We start from the raw sequence: 21,763 nt of genomic DNA, 5'->3' as shown, positions 1-21,763 counted from the left end.
CCTGTACCTGTGAGCAGAGAAGAATCTTAACATCTGCCGCCATGTTCTCCCAGCTCCTCTTCGCTCTGGCTCCTTCTCTTTAAAACTTTTTCCTGCCCTTCCTTCCTTCTCGCCCAATCCCAAGAACAGGCCTTGTTCTATCCTGTCCCTGCCTTCCTACATAAAGAAAGACTACAGACGTCTGTTTTGGTTTTGTTTGTTTGTTTTGTTTTTTGCTTTCCTTTCTTTGTAGCCAACACTTGCTACTTTGTGGGTTCTTTCTTTCATTCTTCCTCACCCGCTTCCACCTTTCAACTCTCTAACACTGGGTAAGAGAGAGAGAGAGAAAGGATATACGGGGAAGGGGCGGGAAAGGGGACTGTCTTGTTAGACTTCCTGCTGATTAGGGCTGTGGAGTTCTCTGGAGCAAGTTTGATCTTCCATGTCAGAATTGTCTAATTTCTTCTTGTGTCTTCTTTGCTTATGAAGAACCAACCAACACTCAATAACCCACCAGTAACCCACCCTGCCTCTTAGGGCCCCAGCACTTATAAACCCTCTGAAAAGTCTCTAGAGTTCCAACCATCACACAGTTGCAGGTAAAATCACTCCCCTGCTAGACTGAGGCAAACCATATAGTCAGCTCTTATGAATAATCTGAAGCAGCTCTGTATCCCACGTCTGAGATTAAAACAAAAGCATATATATTCTTATGGTTTTTAAGGACCTGGGAAGACTGGGAAGTGAGTGTGATCAGGGTATATTATGTGAAATACCCAAATAATCAATAAAAATATTAATGTTGGCAGAAAAGAAACCCAAAAATGAGACCTAGCCAGAGGCAATGGTGCACACCTCTAGAACCCAGCACAGAGGCAGGCAGATCTCTTGAGTTTGAGACTTGCTTGGTCCACGAGCGATTTCCAGGACAGGGGAGGATAGGCAGAGAAATCCTGTCTTGAAAAACAAATGGGGCTAGAGAGATGGCTCAGTGGTTAAGAGCACCGACTGCTCTTCCAGAGGTCCTGAGTTCAATTCCCAGCAACCACATGGTGGCTCACAACCATCTGTAATGGGATCTGATGCCCTCTTCTGGTGTGTCTGAAGACAGCTACAGTGTACTCATATACATAAAATAAATAAATCTTTTTAAAAAAAAGAAAGAAAGAAAGAAAAACAAACAGAAGGGAAAAAACGCGACGCCTCAAAAAAAAAAAAAAAACACGACAACAAAAACCTAAAAACAAACAAAAAAGGTATTTTGCTTTCTTTGTCTGCAGAGCCATGTTGTTTTATCCACAAAGCTCTTAGGAACTACTTGTGTAATTCATATTTTCATTGTTTAATCTCAGAGTTCTTTGAAATGTATGCAGAAAATATATGTGCAGTTCATTTGGTTTGTAAGCAGAGCGTCTCTTGGCTTGCAGGACTGAACAGCAGGACGGAAAGGCAGTGGCTCTGTGCTTTTGTTGTTCTACTCTTGTGCTGCCTTCCTTCCTTCCAGCTTCCAGACTTCCTGTATCTAGAGCAATGGCACAGTTACCAGAGCAGCCGCTTTCTCTGGAGGCAAGGGTTAGAGACTTTAAAGTACTGTCCAGTTGTTGTTGGGATCCAGGAGTTGCCTCATCAACCACACAAACACTGATCTCAGAGAGGGACCCCAAGACTGATGGATCAGGGTCATGATTAAGAGTAATGTCACTGTGACATTAAGATCCTACAGGGTTTTTAAGCCTAAAATCTACCAATATCTGTGTCAAATTATTCCACCAATCAGGATTTAGGATTAGAGGGTTTCCTTAGGAGCATGACTCTGTTATACATGATGTGTCCAACTTCTGTTGGTTGGGGTATTTAGCTGTGGCAGGAGATTTGCCTTATCTAATTAATATTTGTGTCTTAACGTGGATATCTGTTATCTGCTCAGTAGGATGTCAATTCCCAGGGAGGTCTTAGGAACTTAAACTTTACTCAATCCCTTCTCAAAATGGAAGTCTTTTTTCCAAATAGTTTCTTATATTGGTGCAGGTGTCTCTCTTATGCTGGGATCCATTCCGGGGGCAGCTTATAAAAGCAAATACCGTAACGCTTATACCCAGGTGTAGCACGTGCTACTGGGTGGTTGGTTTGGGTCCAAGCCTATTGTGGGTGTGGCTCTGCATTTCCATCTCACTGCTGGGGTGTCAGAATGGTTAATACACCACTCTTGGAGGCAAAACACAGCCTAAGAGAGGGGTCCTAGCCCATGCTTTTTGGGTAAGAAACAGAGGCTGTGGTTCTCAAACTCCTGTGTAACCACACACCACTGGAAACTTTGAGGAGTTGAGAATGGGGTCTCAGGGTTGGGGTGGATGTTGGGGTGGATCTGGCTTATTTCCGAGTGAGTGCCAGGATATGGAGGGGCTTTTGTGGGAGACTTAGGTGTGGCTCTCCATGACAAAGGCCTCCCCCACAGTAATCCTTGGTGAAGATGCCCTTACTTGTCCAAACTGCATTATTCCTGGCAGAAGATTCATAGTCTAACTCAGGGTGAACTAGAGATTAAATACCTTTTGCAGGAAGGGAAGCCTATTGGCTAAATACTTGGGGTCTGTCTAGACATCTCATTAGCATGGAGAACTGTAGGCGCTCTGTTACCTGACTGGTTGTTATTGCCCTCTTAGTGGTGTGTTGTGGTCATGTGCTCCAGGACAGTAACCTGGTCGGGAGCTAGTTTGAATTCTTGCCATTCTCAATTAGGAGATTTACCAGGGTTCTGAACTTCTTACTTTTGTCTTAGTTAGGGTTTTATTGCTGTGAACAGACGCCATGACCAATGCAAGTCTTATAAAGGACATTTAATTGGGGCTGGCTTACAGGTTCAGAGGTTCAGTCCATCAAGGCAGGAGCATGGCAGCATCCAGGCAGGCATGGTTTAGGAGGAGCTGAGAGTTCTACATCTTCATCTGAAGGCTGCTAGTGGAATACTAGCTTCAGGGAGCTAGGATAAAGGTCTGAAAACCCACACCCACAGTGACACACCTACCAACAGGGCCACACCTTCTAATAGTGCTACTCCAGGGCCAAGCATATGCAAACCATCACATCCACTCTATGGGGGCCATACCTAAACATAGCCTAATGCAAAGTACATTTAGTCCAACTTCAAAAGTCCCCATAGTCAGTAGCAGTCTCTATGATGTTAAAAGTCCAGAGTTCAAGGTCTCTTCTGAGATTCATCCAATCACTTAATTGTAATCCCCAAGGCAAGACAGGAAACCAGCTGGGCAAACTCCAAACTTTGCATCTCCTTGTCTGACGTCAAAGCAGTCTTCAGATCTCCAACTCCTTTTTCACCTTTGTTGACTCAACAAACTTCTTTCACCTGGACTGGTTCCACTCCCTGTTAGCAACTTTCTTCAGCAGATAGCCCATGACTCTGGCATCTCAAAAATCTTGGGGTCTTCAAAGCAGCTTCAATGTTACGACTTCTTGTTTCAGTGTCTGGAATCCACACATGATCTTCTGGGCTCCTCTAAAGGGCTGGTGTCACTTCTCCAGCTCTGCCCTCTGTGGCACTCTAAGCTCTGGTTGATCCACTCCACTGCTACTGCTGTTCTTGGTGATCAGCCTATGGTACTGGCATCTCCTACATACTGGGGTCTTCCCCTTCACCAGTATCCTCTCTTAGGCTCTCTTTCTGGTGCCAAGCTTCAACTACTTTGCATGACCCTTTCAGTCCCGGACTGCCAATTGCAACTGGGGGCTGTACCTTCATCAATGGCCTTATATGGCCTCTCACAGTGCCAGGCCTCAGCTGAACTTCTTTACCCCTTCATGCATTCAAAACCAATACCACCTGGATGACTCTTACCCATTACCAAGTCCAGCTGCAGCATGACATACAGCCTGCCTTGGCTATCTCTGGGACACAGCTTCTTTGTGTTCTCAGAAAACACTTCCCAGAAGACTTCACTGCAGTGATGTTGGTCTCTTCTTTTTCTTTTTCTTTTTTTTTTTTTTAAGATTTTGTTTATTTTATGTATATGAATACACTGTAGCTGTCTTCAGACACACCAGAAGAGGGCATCGGATCCCATTACAGATGGTTGTGAGCCACCATGTGGTTGCTGGGATTTGAACTCAGGACCTCTGGAAGAGCAGTCAGTGCTCTTAACCGCTGAGCCATCTCTCCAGCCCGATGTTGGTCTCTTCTTAATCACTGCTAATTTCTTAGCTCCAGCTCACCAGCATCAATGTCCCAGGAGTCCTTTCTATTTTTCACTCTAAAGCCAGAGCCGCATGGCCGAAGCTGCCGTGTTCTGCTGCATGTAGGAGCTGTAACATGGCCCCTTGTTCTATTACATTATCACTAGCGTCCTCTTTTCTAACTCCCTCACTGCCTAAGCTTGGCTGTCCTGGATCTTGCTCTGTAGATTGACCTTGAACTCAAGAGATCTGCCTGCCTGACTCCTGAGATTAAAGGTCTGTACCACCGTGCCTGGATTTAAGCTATTCTTTACCTGGAACTTGCCAGACTGGTCTTGAACCGAGAGATCTACTTGGCTCTATCGCCTGAATTAAAGGTGTGCACCACCGTGCCTGGATCTAAATTTAGCTGGGTAGGATCTTGCCCCAAAGTCTCAACTCCCTTAATTTGCCAGGATTTGGCTCCATGGTGCCCCTTAAATACTGGAACTACATATTTTATATTTCCTTTCTAAGCTTGCTGTGCTTGTTCAAAACACTCTTAATGAGACTTAGCCAGAGAACAAAGTCTCTGCTGGGCTTTTTCTGAGACTTCCTTTGTCAGTGCCATTAATGTACATCTCTTTACCTTGGACTCAGGTAGACTCTTCAGACAAGGGCAAAAAGCAGGCACATTCTTTACCAAAATACCATAAAAACAGTCTCTATGCCACATACTGAAATTCTTCTCCTTTGAAACCTCCTGGACCAGGTCTGCACAGTTCAAACCATACTCAGCAACAAAATCTTCCTTTTTTTTTTTTTTTTTTTTTTTTTTTTGGAGCTGGGGACCCAACCCAGGGCCTTGCGCTTCCTAGGCAAGCGCTCTACCGCTGAGCTAAATCCCCAGCCCCGACAAAATCTTCCTTATTCCCACTAGGATAAGCCCCACTTAAAGCATCCCACTATTCTCCAATCTCCCCTAACCCACATTCCTCCAAACAGAGGCATGGTCAGGCCTATCACAGCAATGCCCCAGTCCTTGGTACCAACTTCTGTCTTAGTTAGGGTTTTACTGCTGTGACCAGACACATGACCAATGCAAGTCTTATAAAGGACAACATTTAATTGGGACTGTTACAGGTTCAGAGGTTTCAGTCCATTATCATCAAGGCAGGAGCGTGGCAGCGTCCAGGTCCAGGTAGGCATGGTTCAGGAGGAGCTGAGAGTTCTACATCTTCATCTGAAGTCTGCTAGCGGAATACTGAGTTCTGGGCAGCTAGGATGAGGGTCTTAAAGCCCACGCCCACAGTGACACACCTACGCCACACCGTCTAATAGTGCTACTCCCTGGGCCAAGCATATACAAACCATCACAACTACCTTACCAGTTGTTCTGTCTGGTGGCGTGGTCCACTGTCACACATTTGGATAACTATACAGAGCATTTCTACCGACTTTATATTGGATTGGATTCCAAGGGCACAGGACAATAGAATATGGAATCAACTTGTGCATGAGAAAGTTGCCTTATAATATTAGTAACAACACAAAATGGCAGGCTGGCCAGGTAATAGTTACCTAGGCCTTAACATTCCATCTAGGCCTAAATATTTTACCCAGACCTTAACAGTTGTGAGGTTTGTTTTGCAGGCCCTGACAGACTACAGGGCGGAGCTCCGGGACGACCCGATCATCAGCACACATTTGGCCAAGTTGTACGATAACTTACTGGAACAGAATCTGATCCGGGTCATTGAACCTTTCTCCCGAGTACAGGTCAGAATCTCCCTGGGAACTTTGTCAACAGTTTTGGGCTACATGTTGTGCTGTTGTCCAAAATAGGAACTCATTTTCAAGGGTCTGTCTGGTAAGAGGCCACCAAGGGCTTGGGCTTGTCCTGCTGGGTTCCTAGTGTTCTGAGTAGTCACTGTCCGTGTAGTAAATATTTTATGTATTTGGTGCATGGGATGGGAGCATGTTCTGTCTGGTGAAGGGCAGGGAAGTAGACAGAGCAGAGCATTAAGCACAGCCACGGAGAATCAGGCCCTCTCCATTCCGCAGGCTCGAGAGACACAACAGTTCCCTGTTCTCCTTTTTATATGGGAAGTAAATTCAAACTTTCAGTGTTGCTGTCTGCTTTTCCTTTTAGATCGAACACATATCTAGCCTCATCAAACTCTCCAAGGTAAGTTCTCAGGCCTGTTAGGGTGGGAACAGGGAAAGGTGCAGAGGGGCTGGGCGCTCCGTGGGAACAGAGCGTGGGCTCAGAGCTGTACTGTTGGTATTTTGCTCCAACCCATTTCTTGTAAGAGTCTTAACTTTCATGTCTGGCTGATTTCTGACCAATGACTATTGGTGTCTTTAATTATGTGCTTTGATTTTAGGCCGACGTGGAAAGAAAATTGTCACAGATGATTCTTGACAAGAAGTTTCATGGTGAGTAAAAGTCACATGGGCCAGGAGCTGGTTAGAATTTGAAGGGTGTGTGTGTGTGTATCTTTAAAACAGGGACTGAGTCTCTCTCCTGATGGTTCCTCGTAACCTTCCCTTTGAAGAATGTGTAAGGAGCTGGAGAGAGAGCTCAGCAGTTAAGACATTTAACTGCTCTTTCAGAGGACCCAGGTTCAGTTCCCAGCATCTATATAGCGACGCACAGCTGCCTGTGCCTCTAGTTGAAGAGGATTTGACCCCCTCTTCCGGCGTCCGAGGTTTCTTGTATCCTCAAATAGACTCATACATATACACAGAAATTAAAATAAAGAAGAGTCTAGCAAGGGCGCTCTGTGAAAAGTTGGGAGAAAATGAGACTATGGAGTGGGGTCCTTATTTTTTATTATCTAATATCTCCTACCTGGTTTGTTGCTGTGTTTCTTACAGGGATTTTGGACCAGGGGGAGGGTGTCCTGATCATTTTCGATGAACCCCCAGTAGATAAAACTTATGAAGCTGCTCTGGAAACAATTCAGAACATGAGTAAAGTAGTGGACTCCCTCTACAACAAAGCCAAGAAGCTGACATAGGTGAGTGCTGGCCCCGGGACACAGGGCCGGGCAGCGCTGCCTTCTGCCTGTCGACAGACACTGGACACCGTCTGGTCCTCACGGCTTCCCGATTGACACTGCTCTGTCTTCTCTTGCAGAGTTGGATCTGTAGCGGTCCTTTGGAGAGTGTGTGTGGCGGGAGAGTGAACCCTTGGGGAAATGCTAGGAGATTCTTTTCTTTCTGTTCTACTTTTCGCTCGGAAAGTTTTTAACCCTCATTGGTGCATCTGTATCCAGCGATAGGCGGCCGGTTCTCATGTAATCAGCACTGGCCAACATGGGAGTGGGGAAATTGCTTAAAAAAAAGAAAAAGAAAAAAAAAAAGATTCTAAATAAAAGGAAAAAGGCTTACACTACCTAAAGCTGTGCTCTCTGCCTCCTGGGAGAGGGCCGCAAAGCCAGGCACCCCGCCAACCACTGGGGATCCTCATCCACCTGCTGGGCGCCACCTCTCCTCCTCTTCAGAATTGGGTGTTTGCTGACCATCAAAAGCAACGACTTTTTATTCTGTTTGTACTGAACCAAAACAAACAACTATGTATAGACTGCTGTTTTCTTTTTCATTTGAAATGAGGCGTTTGGTGTTTTCCCCTACCATCTGGCCTGTCCACCCTTCCCTCTCTGACATTGGCTCCAGCAGACTAGCCTAAGGGCCTGCTGTGCTGCCCCATGGCTGCAGTGCGTGCTCGGCCCTGCCCTGTGAATAGATGGGAAGAGGTCCAGGAGCTAGTGTCCACTACGGCCACGGGGAGCAGTGAGGGCCCACGGCCTTGGGGGCCTGCTGTGCATGTGGCTTTTTTAACACTGTAACTAGATTAGACGTCAGTGTTTTAACTGTCCCTCTCCTCTCTTTCCTCTCAGCCATGTCCTTTCCCTTTCCTTCTAGAGGAGTTGGGCTGTCTCAGCTCCATCTGCTGCTTCCCTCTCCCACCCTTTCCTGCTGTCAGATGGATTTGCTTTTTTCTTTTTTCATTTTTATCTTTTAAATAGTGAACATTGGGAATGAGACTGAGGTGTTTTTTTTTTAATTAAAAATATTAATTCTCCTTGTTGCATTTGAAGCGCCCTTGTATCCCCCTCCCAGTGTCTTTCTCTGCCTCCTAAGAGGGTGAGGGACAGGGTGGCGGTTTTAGCATGCGTTGTCTCCATGCAGTTCCCTAGCAGGCTCTCAGGCCTTGTGGGCAGGTAAGCACCTTTGCTGTGCCTGCCCACTGTGCTTCCTCCTCTCGTCCATGTCTTCTTCCTCTCCTCCTCCCCATCTCCCGCCTCCTTCCTGCTGGCCTCTTTCTCTTTCTTTAGAACCTTTCTCAGATTCTCCTTCCAGGTTTTGGTAATAAATTTCTATTTTGTAAAAGGATTTTGTTGTACCAGGGTTTGCATCTTCACTGAATCTGACTGGCTTTTATTTTCCTTTTCAAAATCAGGTTTTTGTTGTCAGCCCTCTTCTCTTCCCATCATGCCCAGTCACTGTTTTGGTTTTGGCACCATCCATATCAAATGTACAAACGGTTCTTGCTGACCAACACCAGGTATATCTGATGTTCAGATGAGTTCCAATAAAATAATTTTTTTTTCAAAAGGTGTCTTTTATTGAGTGCTGGAGGGTTTCCACTTAGGTGCTCCGTAAAGCCTCTGTGAGCTTGGCCAGAGCTATCTTACCTCACTGTTTCCTGGGAGTCCTCGTAACATGCTGGGAAGGTTTTTGGCAGGAAAATTGAGCTGTGAGGAGTGGAGTCAGAAATGGAGTTCAGTTGTCTTTTGGGGCAAGAGGGCTTTGAGGACCTGTGGGGCGGGCAGCAGTCTTCAGGCTGTGGGTGGCTTGAGTGTAGGTGCCCAGGTCCTGGTGGCCAGCATGCTGTAGTACTGTGCGTTTTGCATCCTTCAATAGTGGCCATTTTTACACTGCCCTCGGCCCCCAAGCGTGGCCCTCTGGGACCTTTGGGGCTGCCGAACCCCCGGTGGAGTGGGTGTGCTCTTTTCAGTTGTAGTTGTGTTCTTCAGTATAGTTTTACTTAGAGAAGATTTTGTTTTTATAAAGTACTTTATAATCTCCATAGTGATGTGGAGCTGGAGCAGAATGAAAAGGGCTCTCCAGACCTAGGAAAACCCCAGAGCTGAAGATAGCAGCCCCTAGTGTGATGACTCGGACCTATCCTGTCTGCAGAGCCGCTGTGTATGGCTGTCAGGCCTCTGAGGTGAGGCTAGTTCAGATATGTAACCACAAACTATCTGTTAGAGGCTTAGTCAAAAAAGTGTAAAGCATCCCATTCATTTTTATATATGCATTGGGGTTTTTGGGACCAATATAAAATTCACTTGTTCTGGGGGCTGGAGAGATGGCTCAGTGGTTAAGAACACTGAGTGCTCTTCCAGAGGTCCTAAGTTCAATTCCCAGCAACCACATGGTGACTCACAACCATCTGATGCCCTCTCCTGTTGTGTCTGAAGAGAGCAGCAGTGTATTCATGTACATGAAATAAATAAATCTTTAAAAAATTTCATTTGTTCTTTTTAAATGTAATTACTAGAGAGTAGCACACTACTCATGCGTGACTGGTCAAAATGGCTCTCAGGTACTTCTGGACTGAACTAAACCATCACGGCTTGTGCCACAGTTTCCCCTTGAAGGTCTCATAGCTAGTCTAGCTCTCTCCCCACACCTTACACGGTCTCCAAGGTCTGGCCACGGGCTGGCCTGGCTCTGGCTGTCTAGCTGAGAGCCTCTTTTAGGCACGAGCCTTTGAGGTACCGGGGCTTTCTCACGTGTTAGTGAGCAGTCAAGAGGGCTGCTCTGGTGCCCTGCTGTATACTAGTTATGTAACCTGTGTTGCTCAGAAGAGCCACTAGATGCTGCTCTCTGCCCTCTCAGGAAGACTTCCTCAAGAACCAGGGTTCTGTAGCTCTTGGTTGAGCCCTTTGTGCACCTCGTAGCCAGCGATTCCTTTGGCCAGCTGTCCTTGGACCAGCGTGGGGAATGGAGTGTGGAGCAGATGTCCACTGAGGTGTAGTGTGGGTAATCCTCTTTGCAAGGTAGCTAGAGAGAGGGTTGTGGAAAGTAGGCAGGCTGATAGTGAAAACCAGACATTTTCCCAGATCTGAGTGAGTGCTGGGAAGAAAACATTCCTGCAACACTCAGCTGGCTTTGCCTTCTGGGCTCTTGATTCCGCCATGTTGGCAGATTGTTGCCCTTCCTTGCTTCTCAGAACAGTGAGGGGAGCTGGGTGTGGGGAGGCAGAGGTGGGTTTGAGTAGGGAGGGGACTGTGTGATGCCTTGTGTGATAGTTATTCTTGGTTGTTAATTGATTACCTCTGGAATTAAGTAAAATTCAAAAATGGAAGGCCCACCAGTGAGTTTTTGGTTTTTCTTAATTTGAAGTAGGGAGATCCACTTGTAGTCTGTATCTTGAGGTGAGAAGATACACACCTTTAATTCAGGTCTTTTTTTTTTTTGGTTCTTTTTTTTTTCGGAGCTGGGGACCGAACCCAGGGCCTTAATTCAGGTCTTAAGGTGCCTTTAGTCTGCGTTCTTGAGGCAGGAAGACACCTTTAACCTGGGCTGCACTGCCTCTTGGTCGCCTATCTAAGCACACGGAAGAAGACACTTCTGCTCTTTGCCTGCTTGCCCTCACCTTGCTAGCAAGTCCCTTTCTTCACTGGCATTAGAGCCTGTTTCTTCGGGATTCCAGAATCTACAGAAGACAGGCTGAGACATCCAGCCCCATGGAGTGAACAACTTTTAGATTCTTAGGCTTTCTGCCCACCCTGAGGTAAGCTTACCAGATGAGTAGTGTTCCTGACAACCTCTTCTCTCAGAGCATAGTATGGTAGTGACATCCTGTTCTGCAAACATAACTTTGCCCTTGGCAACACAAGGAGGCTGGAGTAGTTGACAGAGGTTTTTGAAGGTAATGGGATAGGGTTGGCCAGACAGAAGACAAGAGAGAACATGTATGCAGCCATGCTGGAAAAGGCCTATGAACTCCAGGATGCATTGTAAAAGCTGGAATTCAGTTGCAGGCAACAGCAGGTCCAGGTTTTTTCTAATGGGTGGATTGCAGCCTTCAGAGACCTGTGTATAATTAGGGAAGTAGAACACATTTAACTTTTGCTTAATCCTAGAATTCGAAGGGGACCATAAACATGAAGTCAGCTCAAAGGCTGGTTTTTAGCGGTTGCCTTCCCAGGTAGAAGCATTGGGCCAGGGGGTCTGAAAGACCCTAGGAAGACGACTTACAGCTTAACTATGATGAAAAGGAAGAGACCCAGGGCAGCTCCATTGGAAGAGCAGCTAGGGCTGTTGAGTCGGACCCATGAGGCTTGGTCTCAACGTCAGTGTTGAGGGCGCTCTTGGAGAGGTTTTTCTTTGGAGCTGGTGTGGTGTCTCATGCCCGAATCCCAACAGTGAACACTGAGGCAGGAAAATGGCAAGGTGCTGGTGGCCTGTGTTTCAAGGAGAGGTTCTAAGTCATGGACTAATTTCGAGCAGGAAGGGGTTAACGAAAGCTCCTGCTAGCAGGAGTTGTTAGAAAGACAGTGTGGCACCTGCCCTCATTCCCCCAAGTAATTATTCTCCCCCTTCCCGGTGTGAGTTGAAGCCTCATCTCCTCACAGCCTGCTCTACTACTGGATCTGGACCATACTCCAGAACTGTGAGCTAACACTTCATTATTTTATTTATAGGTTACCCAGTGTCAGGTGCTGTGTTCTAGTAATAGCCAGCAACCACTTTGTTCTATGAGAAACATTGTTAGGGAGGGGCCACAGCGAAGCTAGTCCCCCTCCCCTCACCCCTCCCCCCGCCTGGGTACAGCGCAAGGCATTTTCCATTCTGATCACCCCATCCCTAAATCTTTCTGCTCGTGTTGGCTGAGAAATCTTTGGGTACAAAAAGAAACTGGCACTTTCTAACTTGGAAGTACTTCACCTAATGACCTCAACAAGATTCTTGTTTTGGGTAGTTTGCTCAACCGTTGCAGGTGTTGTCAGGAATTCTCTTAGGTTCGGAGTTGGGAGTCTGAGTTAAGATACAGGTTGGCTTGTTTGACAGTATGGGTCTCCAGAACCAGTCCGAAATGAGTGACTTGTAAATAAGCAGTGGCCTTTGTGAAGGATATGGGCTGCTTGTGAACTATGCGTCGCTAGTCAGAACCAGATTTATTTATTTACGTATTTAATTTTGCAATTTTACTGTCATCAAATTTTAAAACGGGCAAATAAGAGACTGGCCTGAAGGCGCAGCAGCTTTGATTTTTGACAGCTGTCCTGACGGGATCTCTAGGCCGCCCTCGCCCTTCTGGCCTGGCTTTCTAGAGTCTTGATGGGTGCCGGGCTTTTACGCCGATGCCGGATGCGGCTTTCCCTTGTGGGAGCCCGGGCCAGCTCCACAACGCCCGCAGCCTCTGCTGGGGGGGCCGCGGCGGGAACAAAGGCAGCACGTGTCTGGGCGGGGCCCGCCCTCCGCCCCGCCCGCTCGCCCGTTCGCCCGCACGCCCAGCGAGCTCCGCTGCGCGGCTCCGGGGCTCACGAGGCCGGGCTGCGCCGCGCGGCGCGGGCGGCTTCCAGGTGGAGACCGGGCTTCGCGCGTTCCCGCCGCCCGCGCTGCGACCCGTATGGGGCGCGCCCACTAGAGGCGCCATTGTGCGCCGCTCGCGCTGAAAGATGCGAGTGCGGCGAGACTGAGCAGGCTTGTGGACCGCGCGCGCGATCCCGAGAGGCAGGGGGGCGCGCGCCGGGGCGGGGCGGGGCGGGGCCGGCGGGTGCGCGGCGGAGACGCAGGCGGGGGGCCGGGCGGGGGCAGGGGCCGCGGCGTCTGCAGAACCTGGACAGAAGCTGAGAGCCGCCGCCGCCGCGCCGAGCCGCGCCGAGCCGCGCCGAGCCCCGGGACCGCGGCGCGCATTGCGGAGGGTCTGGGACGCAGCGGCTGCGCCTGCCGCGGGAGCCTGCCTGCGGGTAAGCCTCCGCGGACCGGGGCCGTGTGCGCGGCCTGGTTGGACGCCTGCGGCGGCGACCGCTGCGGCGCTTGGCCGGTGCCGCAGTGGAAGCATAGGCTGGGGCTCTACGGGGCCGCAGCCCGGGGGGTTCGGGCCTCGGAAGTGCGGGCGGAGGGGCGCGGCGCGGAGCCCCGCCCGGGGCTGAGAACCATCTTGTTTTCCACGCAGATCCGCAGGGCTACACGCGTCGCGTCCCGGGAGCGCCTCCTTTCTCTCTGCGGCCGCTACGGGCTTGGTAAGCCTCTTTCTCCCTCCGGCCGGCAGGCTGGGCGCGCAGGGGTGCCGGCCCTTGCGGGGCGCGCAGTGGCACCATGGGCACGGTGCTGTCCCTGTCCCCCAGCTATCGAAAGGCCACACTGTTTGAGGATGGCGCGGCCACCGTGGGCCACTACACGGCCGTGCAGAACAGCAAGAACGCCAAGGACAAGAACCTGAAGCGGCACTCCATCATCTCGGTACTGCCTTGGAAGAGGATCGTGGCGGTGTCAGCGAAGAAGAAGAACTCCAAGAAGGCGCAGCCCAACAGCAGCTACCAGAGCAACATCGCGCACCTCAACAATGAGAACCTGAAGAAGTCGCTGTCGTGTGCCAACCTGTCCACGTTCGCCCAGCCCCCGCCGGCCCAGCCGCCCGCACCCCCAGCCAGCCAGCTTTCTGGCTCCCAGACTGGGGTCTCCTCTTCTGTCAAGAAGGCCCCGCACCCTGCCATCACCTCCGCAGGAACACCCAAACGGGTCATCGTCCAGGCGTCCACTAGTGAGCTGCTGCGCTGCCTGGGTGAGTTTCTCTGCCGCCGGTGCTACCGCCTGAAGCACTTGTCCCCAACGGACCCCGTGCTCTGGCTGCGCAGCGTGGACCGCTCCCTGCTTCTGCAGGGCTGGCAGGACCAGGGTTTCATCACACCGGCCAATGTGGTCTTCCTCTACATGCTCTGCAGGGATGTTATCTCCTCTGAGGTGGGCTCGGACCACGAGCTCCAGGCTGTCCTGCTGACCTGTCTGTACCTCTCCTATTCCTACATGGGCAATGAAATCTCCTACCCGCTCAAGCCCTTCCTGGTGGAGAGCTGCAAGGAAGCCTTTTGGGACCGTTGCCTCTCAGTTATCAACCTCATGAGCTCCAAGATGCTGCAGATCAATGCTGACCCACACTATTTCACACAAGTGTTCTCTGACTTGAAGAATGAGAGTGGTCAGGAGGACAAGAAGCGACTCCTCCTGGGGCTCGATCGGTGAGCCCCTGTAGCTGGTATCCTGGCTCAAGGATTCCATTCGTTTTTAAAATTTATTATTAAAGAATCAAGTTTTGTGTACAGTATGTGTCTAGCAGAGCCACCAAGGGCCTCTTCCCACGTTCTTTCCTTGGGTTTTTTTTTTAGCCCTTTCAAGAACTCTGGGGACTTTCGAACTGATGAACCTTGTGGGAACCCAGAAGATGCATTCAGAGCCACTTCGGCTGCTGACCACTCTCAAGGGACTGACTCGTCTACGTCACCTGTACCCACAATGGATCCAGGGTAGATGAGGCTTCCCGCTGTCCCATGATCTGAGCTGGGCCCCGAGGCTGGTGGCCCAGGAGGAATCAGCCCTTTTCTGGGTATTGTTTCATTTTCTCAAAGGCTCCTGCAGCCAGCTGTTCTGGTGAGGCAAGATCTCCACTGCCCCGGGGCATCAGTGGAGGCGCCTGGGAGTGGGTCTGGTGCAAAGATTGTTGGTGACTGTTGGCCGCACACGGCCCTGGTCTGCTGCTTGCTGTTCAGAGAGAAGGGCTTTCTTTCCTTTCCTGGCAGGATGGAGCTCCCTCCCCGTCCTTTTGTCTGTGCTCCACCTTAGCATTGGTTAATAAGCTGGTTTGCTCATTAGATTCCTCTCCCACTTTGGGTCCCAGCTAAGGGATGAGGTGAAGCCAGGGGCAGCTCCTCTCCTGAGTGAGCTTTTCATTTGAACAACACCCTGTGTAAAAAGCCAGGACAGCACCAGGGATCCACTAGCAACGCTGCCTCCTGGGCAGGTGGGTGTCTATGCCTGAGATCAAGTTGGTGCCCACTTACATGCTAAGGCCTCTTGCTGGTGCACATGATACTTGTCCTATATCCCTGGGGAAAGTCGAGATGGGGTGATATGGCATTGCTGTCTCCCACCCCTGTCCCTACTTAATTTTAAGCCGTTTCCAGGCAGTTCAGTTTCTCCTGGTGAGGAGGCTTTGCTCTGTGCAACCTACTGAGACAGCTGCATTCGGGGACAATTACAGGATTCGAGTGTGGCTCCCGATCAGTTTGGAAGCTTGGTGACTGTCCAGCTGATCACTTCCAGCTGCTGGGTGTGGTGCCCACCCATCCCTGTCGGCTACATAACACTCTGGACTTTAATGGTTTTTCGTTCTAATTTTCCCAGACTGGTAGCTTGGGGTTTGGAAGCGGTCCAAGAAAAGGGAGCCAGTCTTCCTCCATGGCCCTCCCTCCAGCTTTGGGGAACAAAGAGCAATGTGAAGATGCTACCGAGGGCCTCCTCTTCCTTTCCTGCTTCCCTAGGGGGTGCTGGGGCTGGGGCCACAGTGGGGAAGGCAGAGGTTATCTTGCATAGGATTAGGTTCTAGGTGGCTGCCAACTTCTTGCACAAGCACTACTGGAAAATCACACAAAGAGAAAGCTGTGAAATTGAGGTCTCAATTGCAGAGGCCTGGAATAGAGCCTTTCAGAGTGGGGAAGAGGACCTGACTGGACTAGAGGGCCTTTCCCCAGTCCCTCATCCGGGTTCCTAGAGAGTGGATCCTGGGCCCTCAGATGATGACACGGAGCTGGAAAGCCCTGCAAGGCCTGCTGACTACAGGCCTCGCTGCAGCCTCTCTGGGCCGGCTTCCTGCAGCCCATCCTCAGATCCTGCTGCCACGGTGACCAACCGTGCCTGGAGCCCCACGGGGCAGTTGGAGGAAGAAGAGCTTCAGGTGTGCAGTCCGAGGAGAGGGGCACTCGTTTGTAGCCTGCAGGGCCGCTGAAGCGGGCCTGAAGCTGTTCCTCTGAGCTGCAGTAACAGGATTCCAGCCTCGTTGACTGTTTCCTTCTCTTTGTACCTAATTTTTTTAAAAAAAAAAAAAAAAACAAAAATTTGTTTTTTGAGAAGGTGCATATTTCAGGAGTGGTCGTCGACTGAGGAAAGAGCTCCGTCGTTCCATTGTGAGGCCCATGCCCTCTCTCTTTGCTCTGGTGTCCAGGACTGTGTGAAGGAACAACTGCTAGACTTAAGTGTTCGAGCAAAGAACCCGTCTGACATGCTGCTATGAAGACACTTTTAGAACAAACACACGCAAAATAGAAAAGAAAAAAAAAAAAAACAAGAAAAATGTGAAAAAAAAATCTACAAAAACCCCCTTTTATTCTTGTTGCTTTTACAGTGGAACTGTGCATGCGAACCAGGAGCATTTTGTGTCTTAAGAAAAATAACCTTAGAGCAGACGGCCGTGAGAATCCCACGTGCTGAGAACAAGCCGCAGGAGCGGAGTTCAAGATTGGATTTTTCTCTCTTCCTTACGACCGTGAAGGGTTGATCCATCCTTTCCATGCAGTTATTAGAATTTAGTTTTGTCCCAGCAGTGTTAAACTTGCAATGAGGAGAAAATGTGCCACCCCCTGCCCGGACTTACCCATAGCTGTGCGTCGATCGATACTGCTGTACACACACGTGATGGTTTTGGTTTTGGTTTGGGTTTTTTTTTTTTTAAGTGAGATTTCTTCTGTAGCTATTCTTTGACCATACTGTGGATACTGTTAATATTAATTTATATTTGTCTCATTTTGTATGTATGTATGGCGTGTTTGTGAGTATGTCTGGTTTATAATCTGACGAGACTCATGAAGCTCTGTTTGGCTGTAATTTAATTCCCCTTCCCTTATTTTTATTTATTTTTTTGTACTGTGCTGATTCAATAAAATGCACTGACCATCCAGCACATACTCTTTGTGGCCTGCCATTTGGGAACACAGTGGGGGCACCTTCAATGCATGATTTGTGTGTAGAGATCGGGTTGCAGGTGGAAGGGGGCAGAGTTAGGGGAAAGGACCGAACAGACTTAAGTGATTAAAACAGCACAAGGGGAAGTCGGCTGTGGCTTAGTGGTTTGACAGGTTCTCCCTGGGGCCTTCCTATGCGGGGTCACAAGACAGACAGCCCGAGCCACAGAGGGCCAGTCAGCTTTAGGGACGCCTGATCAGTGTTGGCCACATAAGTCCTTGGACTTTGGGCCTTAGACCGTTGTCCTCACCCCAAGGCTACCGCTCCCACTTTCCCCTGGGCCTGCCTTGCTCAGCATCTACTGCCCCAAGGCCAGCAGGGACAGACAGGTTTCCTGGTGCGCCAACAGTTAGCTTTAAAGGAATCCGGGTTTCTCCTCTACCTACCACTGCTACCTCAGCTTCTGTGTCTGGTCCGCCTGATGGCTGGGAAGAGGGCAGCAGGAATCAGTTCTCTGGTTGGCCCTGCACCCATTGTTGGGAGCCCTGTGATTAGGGCTCCTCACCTTGTCCAGGCTGGTCCCATGGACTGGCAAGACCCTGCAGTGTTGAGCCCTTGGGTGCTAGGGCTCCTGTTCCTGGAAGAGGCTGTGCTGGCCCACAGCTTCCAGAGGGATCTGTGCCTTCCTTGTGTGTTTATTTCAGAAACATCCCTTAGGATTCTACCGTGGGGCTTGAGAAGGGCGGGCCAGAGTTCCTAGACTGGATTCTGAGGCTGCCTCTTGCTTCCCTCACATGGCTTGCTTCTTGCTCCCTAATTTTTCTGTTCAAAAGCCTTGGGCAAGTGTCCCCCCTCCCCCATTTTACATAGTCTGTGCTTAATTCTCCTAGCTTCTGGAATGGTAGTTGACTAAGCTAAAATGTCACTGTTTCTCAATGATAAACAGAACACCTTTAAAATAAGATTTAATGCTTTATTGCTCTTGATGGTAAATCAAAATATGCTTTAGAAATAAAGTTAATTTAATGGAAAATAGGAATATATGCACCAAACCATAAACTGCATTTCATGAACTCAAGAGACCCCTACTCCATGCATACAATCACTGTGTCCTCTCCCGAGCTCTTACTGTGATCATTCACACCTCTAATTCCAGGTCCTTCAGTGGCCACACGCTGACTTTTAGGTCATAAAGTGCTCGTGGACAGGGCAGCCCTCAGTGGGAGGTGCTGGCCTGGGCCAGGGGTCCCAGACTACATCAGAGGGTGGGAGGAGAGCCATCCCTTCTGACCCGCAACTCTTTTGGCATGACTGCTTTGGTGTGTATGAACACACTTAGCATGTCTAGTGTAACGCAACACGCTGGGGCGGTAAGTGGGGTGGGAAGGTGAAGTTCCAGTCACGTGGTTCCAGTCACGTGGTTCCGTCAGGTCGGCACAACCGGACTGGCAGCTCACCAGGCTTGGGGGATGAGAACGCCTCTCGAGGGCAGCATGGCAACAGGAGTTTTGTTGCAAACTGCCTGCAGTGTAAACGTCCCTGTCCCCACAGCTCTGCAAAAGGGTTAGGAGACCAGGTGCTGGAACCACCATGGCCAGCCAGGTGACCCCCTCAGGCCCCGGGCAAGGCACAGGAGGTAGCGCATAGGCACTTGGTGGGTTAGGGTGGCAGGGTGAGAATTAGGGAGCAGAGTCGGGTCAAAAGTGAAGAAAATGTGAGCCTGGCTCTGAAAGCGCTGCGGCTCGCTCGCCTCTTACAAACTTTCCATGTTAGGCTTCCCCACAGCAAGCCTGTGCCGCCCAGAGGCCTTATCCTCACCAGCTGAGACTGGGAGCAGGGGTCTCAGGAAGGCCTCTGAAGCAGATGCCCTCCCTCCTGGGCAGACACTGGCAAATGGGCAGCACTTTCCCAGTAGGGGGTTCAGGGGCCAGGCTCCGGCAGGCAGATATGTGGCTTAGGTGGGGACCCTGGCCTGGCCTGCAGTGCCAGGACTCCCCGATCTTAGCTGCAGCTTTGTCTACCCCACACTGCTGGGTCCTGTGTGCTTTGGCTCTCTGAGAGTTCTGGGTCTCCAGTGAGGAGGAGGCGCAGCCAGAGGGTTAGGGGGAATGGGCACTCCAAGCACGGCCTGCTCCTTGTACCTCCTCACTAGGTCCTGACACTGTGCTTACAGCAGAGAGGACAGCAGATTAGCAACCTGGCAATCTGCAAGAAAGAAGGTTAAGATGACCATGGATGTGGGCTGTGAGTTAAGCAAACTGGTCCTTGGAGTAGCAGCAGGGTGTCTCCATGAGAGAAGTGGTTAGAAAGTCCAGGGCTAGAACCTTGGTGGCAAAAGCTCTCCCAGGGACAGGCTCTGGGAAGGAGGGGTCCTGGCTGAGCGAGGCTGAGGGATGGGCTCCGCAGATGTCCCCGCTCACCCGGTGGCTTTGGCTGGCTGCTGGGGGCAGGGCTTGTGCTGAGGGGCTCTGAGCTAGGTCCCAAGGGCTGCAATCATGTTGGGGAAGGAGGCATCAGGTAGGGGTCACAAAGCAGGGCCAATCCCTCTGCCCACGGATGCTGGATCCAAACCTCTAAGATAATGTGGCTTTGGATCCAGAAACTGTGTCCTGGGCTCCGGGCCTCTCATCCCTCTGCTGGGGTCAGCAGTGGCCACTGCACTCCTGCCAACTACAGGTGCCATCCAGTCGCTTGGGGTGGGAAGTGGTCTAGCTGTCAGCCCAGCAGGCTGAAGAGGGTCTTTGGTTTCCTGAGCAGGGAGTACGGAAAGTTGAGAGGGCAGAGGCAGGGCAGAGGCAGAAAGCCAGGTAGGACAGCTCATGAGCAGGGCCACAGAAAAGGCAGAGGAATCCTGCCCAGCGGAGGCCCTTGCAAGCTGATTTCTAGTGGCATTAGAGGGCAAACAGCGATTAGCTGAGCTCCTGGGATGTTGAGCGAGGCAGAACAGATGTGGGGATGGAGAGGCCGAGGACCTGGCCTGCTGTGTGCCAGGCCCAGGCTCTTGCTCCCCTGGGCCAGGCCTCCGATGTGCAGCAGTCAGTTCCCGGGCACACTGAGGATGAAGCCGGAGCGGTTCTTGGTGAAGTCGGGCTGCGGCTGGTTTAGCCGGGTCTCCACGGATACGGTGCATTTCTTCCCATGCAGGCTGCACTGCACCGGGTTGGTGACGTTCACTTGAAGGTGGCGCTTCTCACTGAAAGAGTGGAAAAGACAGGCCAGGCAGCCAGTGAGTGGGCAGAGAGTGCTGTGGTTTCCTGGGCAACCCCCAGGGCCCTGCCATTTGTCAGGCTCCTGTAGGGTGGCAGTTTCAGGGTTCAACCTGCTTCCTTCCCAGGTGAACACAGCAGTTGGAGGGGCCCAGAGGGAAGGAGAGCAGAGGGTGGTCCTGATTTGTGTGCTGTGGCCACAGGCGCTGATGAGGCAGCAGGACTGTTCACTCCAGGGGACCCTGTGTGCCCATGGGCCAGGGAGGCGGACGTGGTTGAGCCATTTGCCACCAGAACTGGCTAGACTGATTCATCTGGGCTTTGGGTGTCCCAGGAGAAAGAGTGTCAGGCTCTGAATCATGACAATTATCTCTGATTACCAACAGGGAGATTAGGATTCCCCCATCCCCTCAAGGAAATGTCTGCCTTGAATCCACCTAGCGATTTGCCATGGAGCCTGGCTGTCAAAAGTGGGTCTGAGATAGAAAGTGAATAAATACATTAATTAATGACAAAAGGAGTCCAAGGCTGAATGCTGGGGTGCAGCAGGCCTGCGATCCCAGTTACGTAGGTAGTCGAGGTAGGAGGACAGTAGTGCAAGGCTCACTGGGCTACAGAGTGAGTTTATACCTAGCCTGAGCAAGCTAAGAAGGGGAGAGGACTGGAGATAGGGTAGCTCAGTGGTGAAGCACCTGCTGTGTGTGTGTGTGTGTGTGTGTGTGTGTGTGTGTGTGTGTGTGTGTGTGTGTGTATGTACTAGGATTCAATCACTAGAGCTACCCAATCAAAGCAGGTCTGAGCTGACCCCACCCTGTGAAGGCTGTTCCCACAGAGCACAGATGGTCCCCACGCCTGGCTGCCACAGAATAATAGGAGGGTGGATGGTATCTCACTTCCTATCCACCAGGAGAGCCACAGGAATGGGTCCGAATCCCGAGGAAGCCCACTTGGTGCTGACTGGTGTGCCGTGCTCTCCCTGCCGTGGAAATGGGAGCCCCCCAACCCCCCAGCAGTGCACATTGTCCTCGGTGTACTTGGCTGCAGCTTATTCTAAAAACTGAGAAACTCGTAAGTAGGCTGGCGCCTAGCGTGCGCGCACACGCGACAGCCTGCTCCGACACTGCCCCTCAGCTGTGTTACATCCGTTGGGAGGTGAGAGGGAGGCTTGTTGTTTTAGGAGCTTCCAGTTAGGATGGGCTCCTTCGCTGTTGCTGCTAGGGCTGCATGTTAGGGAACAGGCTGGGTCTCAACCCTGCTGGTCTCCTCAGGCTAAGGGAGCTCCCAGCGACTGATGATGAGTCCTGAATGGCTGTGTAGGAAGCCAGGGGTTGAGCCCAGCTCGTGCCCAGCCCCGCCCAGCTAAACAAGAGTTCCCTGTCCATGCGGGAGCACTGGCTGGTCCAGAAGACCCAGTCGCTGAGGCAGATTAT

At 50.7% G+C, this 21,763-nt stretch overlaps 3 protein-coding genes across 3 annotated transcripts in view; 2 read left to right on the top strand and 1 right to left on the bottom strand.

Moving 5' to 3' along the window:
• Psmd11 (proteasome 26S subunit, non-ATPase 11) overlaps positions 1 to 8,764 on the top strand; it is a 44,165-nt gene extending 35,401 nt beyond the window's left edge. The window contains exons 10-14 of the mRNA XM_032912038.1: positions 5,800 to 5,925; positions 6,299 to 6,334; positions 6,534 to 6,585; positions 7,027 to 7,169; positions 7,289 to 8,764. Of these exons, the coding sequence (XP_032767929.1) occupies positions 5,800 to 5,925; positions 6,299 to 6,334; positions 6,534 to 6,585; positions 7,027 to 7,169 (357 nt within the window). The 3' untranslated portion in view covers positions 7,289 to 8,764. The remainder of the gene's footprint in view (positions 1 to 5,799; positions 5,926 to 6,298; positions 6,335 to 6,533; positions 6,586 to 7,026; positions 7,170 to 7,288) is intronic.
• Positions 8,765 to 13,036: 4,272 nt separating this feature from the next.
• Positions 13,037 to 17,127, top strand: Cdk5r1 (cyclin dependent kinase 5 regulatory subunit 1). The gene is made up of 2 exons (XM_032912996.1): positions 13,037 to 13,139; positions 13,349 to 17,127. Exon 2 carries the CDS (start codon positions 13,492 to 13,494, stop codon positions 14,413 to 14,415), a length of 924 nt encoding a protein of 307 aa, XP_032768887.1. The 5' UTR covers positions 13,037 to 13,139; positions 13,349 to 13,491; the 3' UTR covers positions 14,416 to 17,127.
• Positions 17,128 to 18,086: 959 nt separating this feature from the next.
• Positions 18,087 to 21,763, bottom strand: part of Myo1d (myosin ID) — a 272,879-nt gene continuing 269,202 nt past the window's right edge. Inside the window, exon 22 of the mRNA XM_032911997.1 lies at positions 18,087 to 20,320. Within this exon, the coding sequence (XP_032767888.1) occupies positions 20,164 to 20,320 (157 nt within the window). The 3' untranslated portion in view covers positions 18,087 to 20,163. The remainder of the gene's footprint in view (positions 20,321 to 21,763) is intronic.

Source organism: Rattus rattus, chromosome 9, assembly GCF_011064425.1.
Source record: "Rattus rattus isolate New Zealand chromosome 9, Rrattus_CSIRO_v1, whole genome shotgun sequence".
Classification (NCBI taxonomy): Eukaryota; Metazoa; Chordata; class Mammalia; order Rodentia; family Muridae; genus Rattus; species Rattus rattus.
This window is presented reverse-complemented; position numbering and strand designations above follow the sequence as displayed.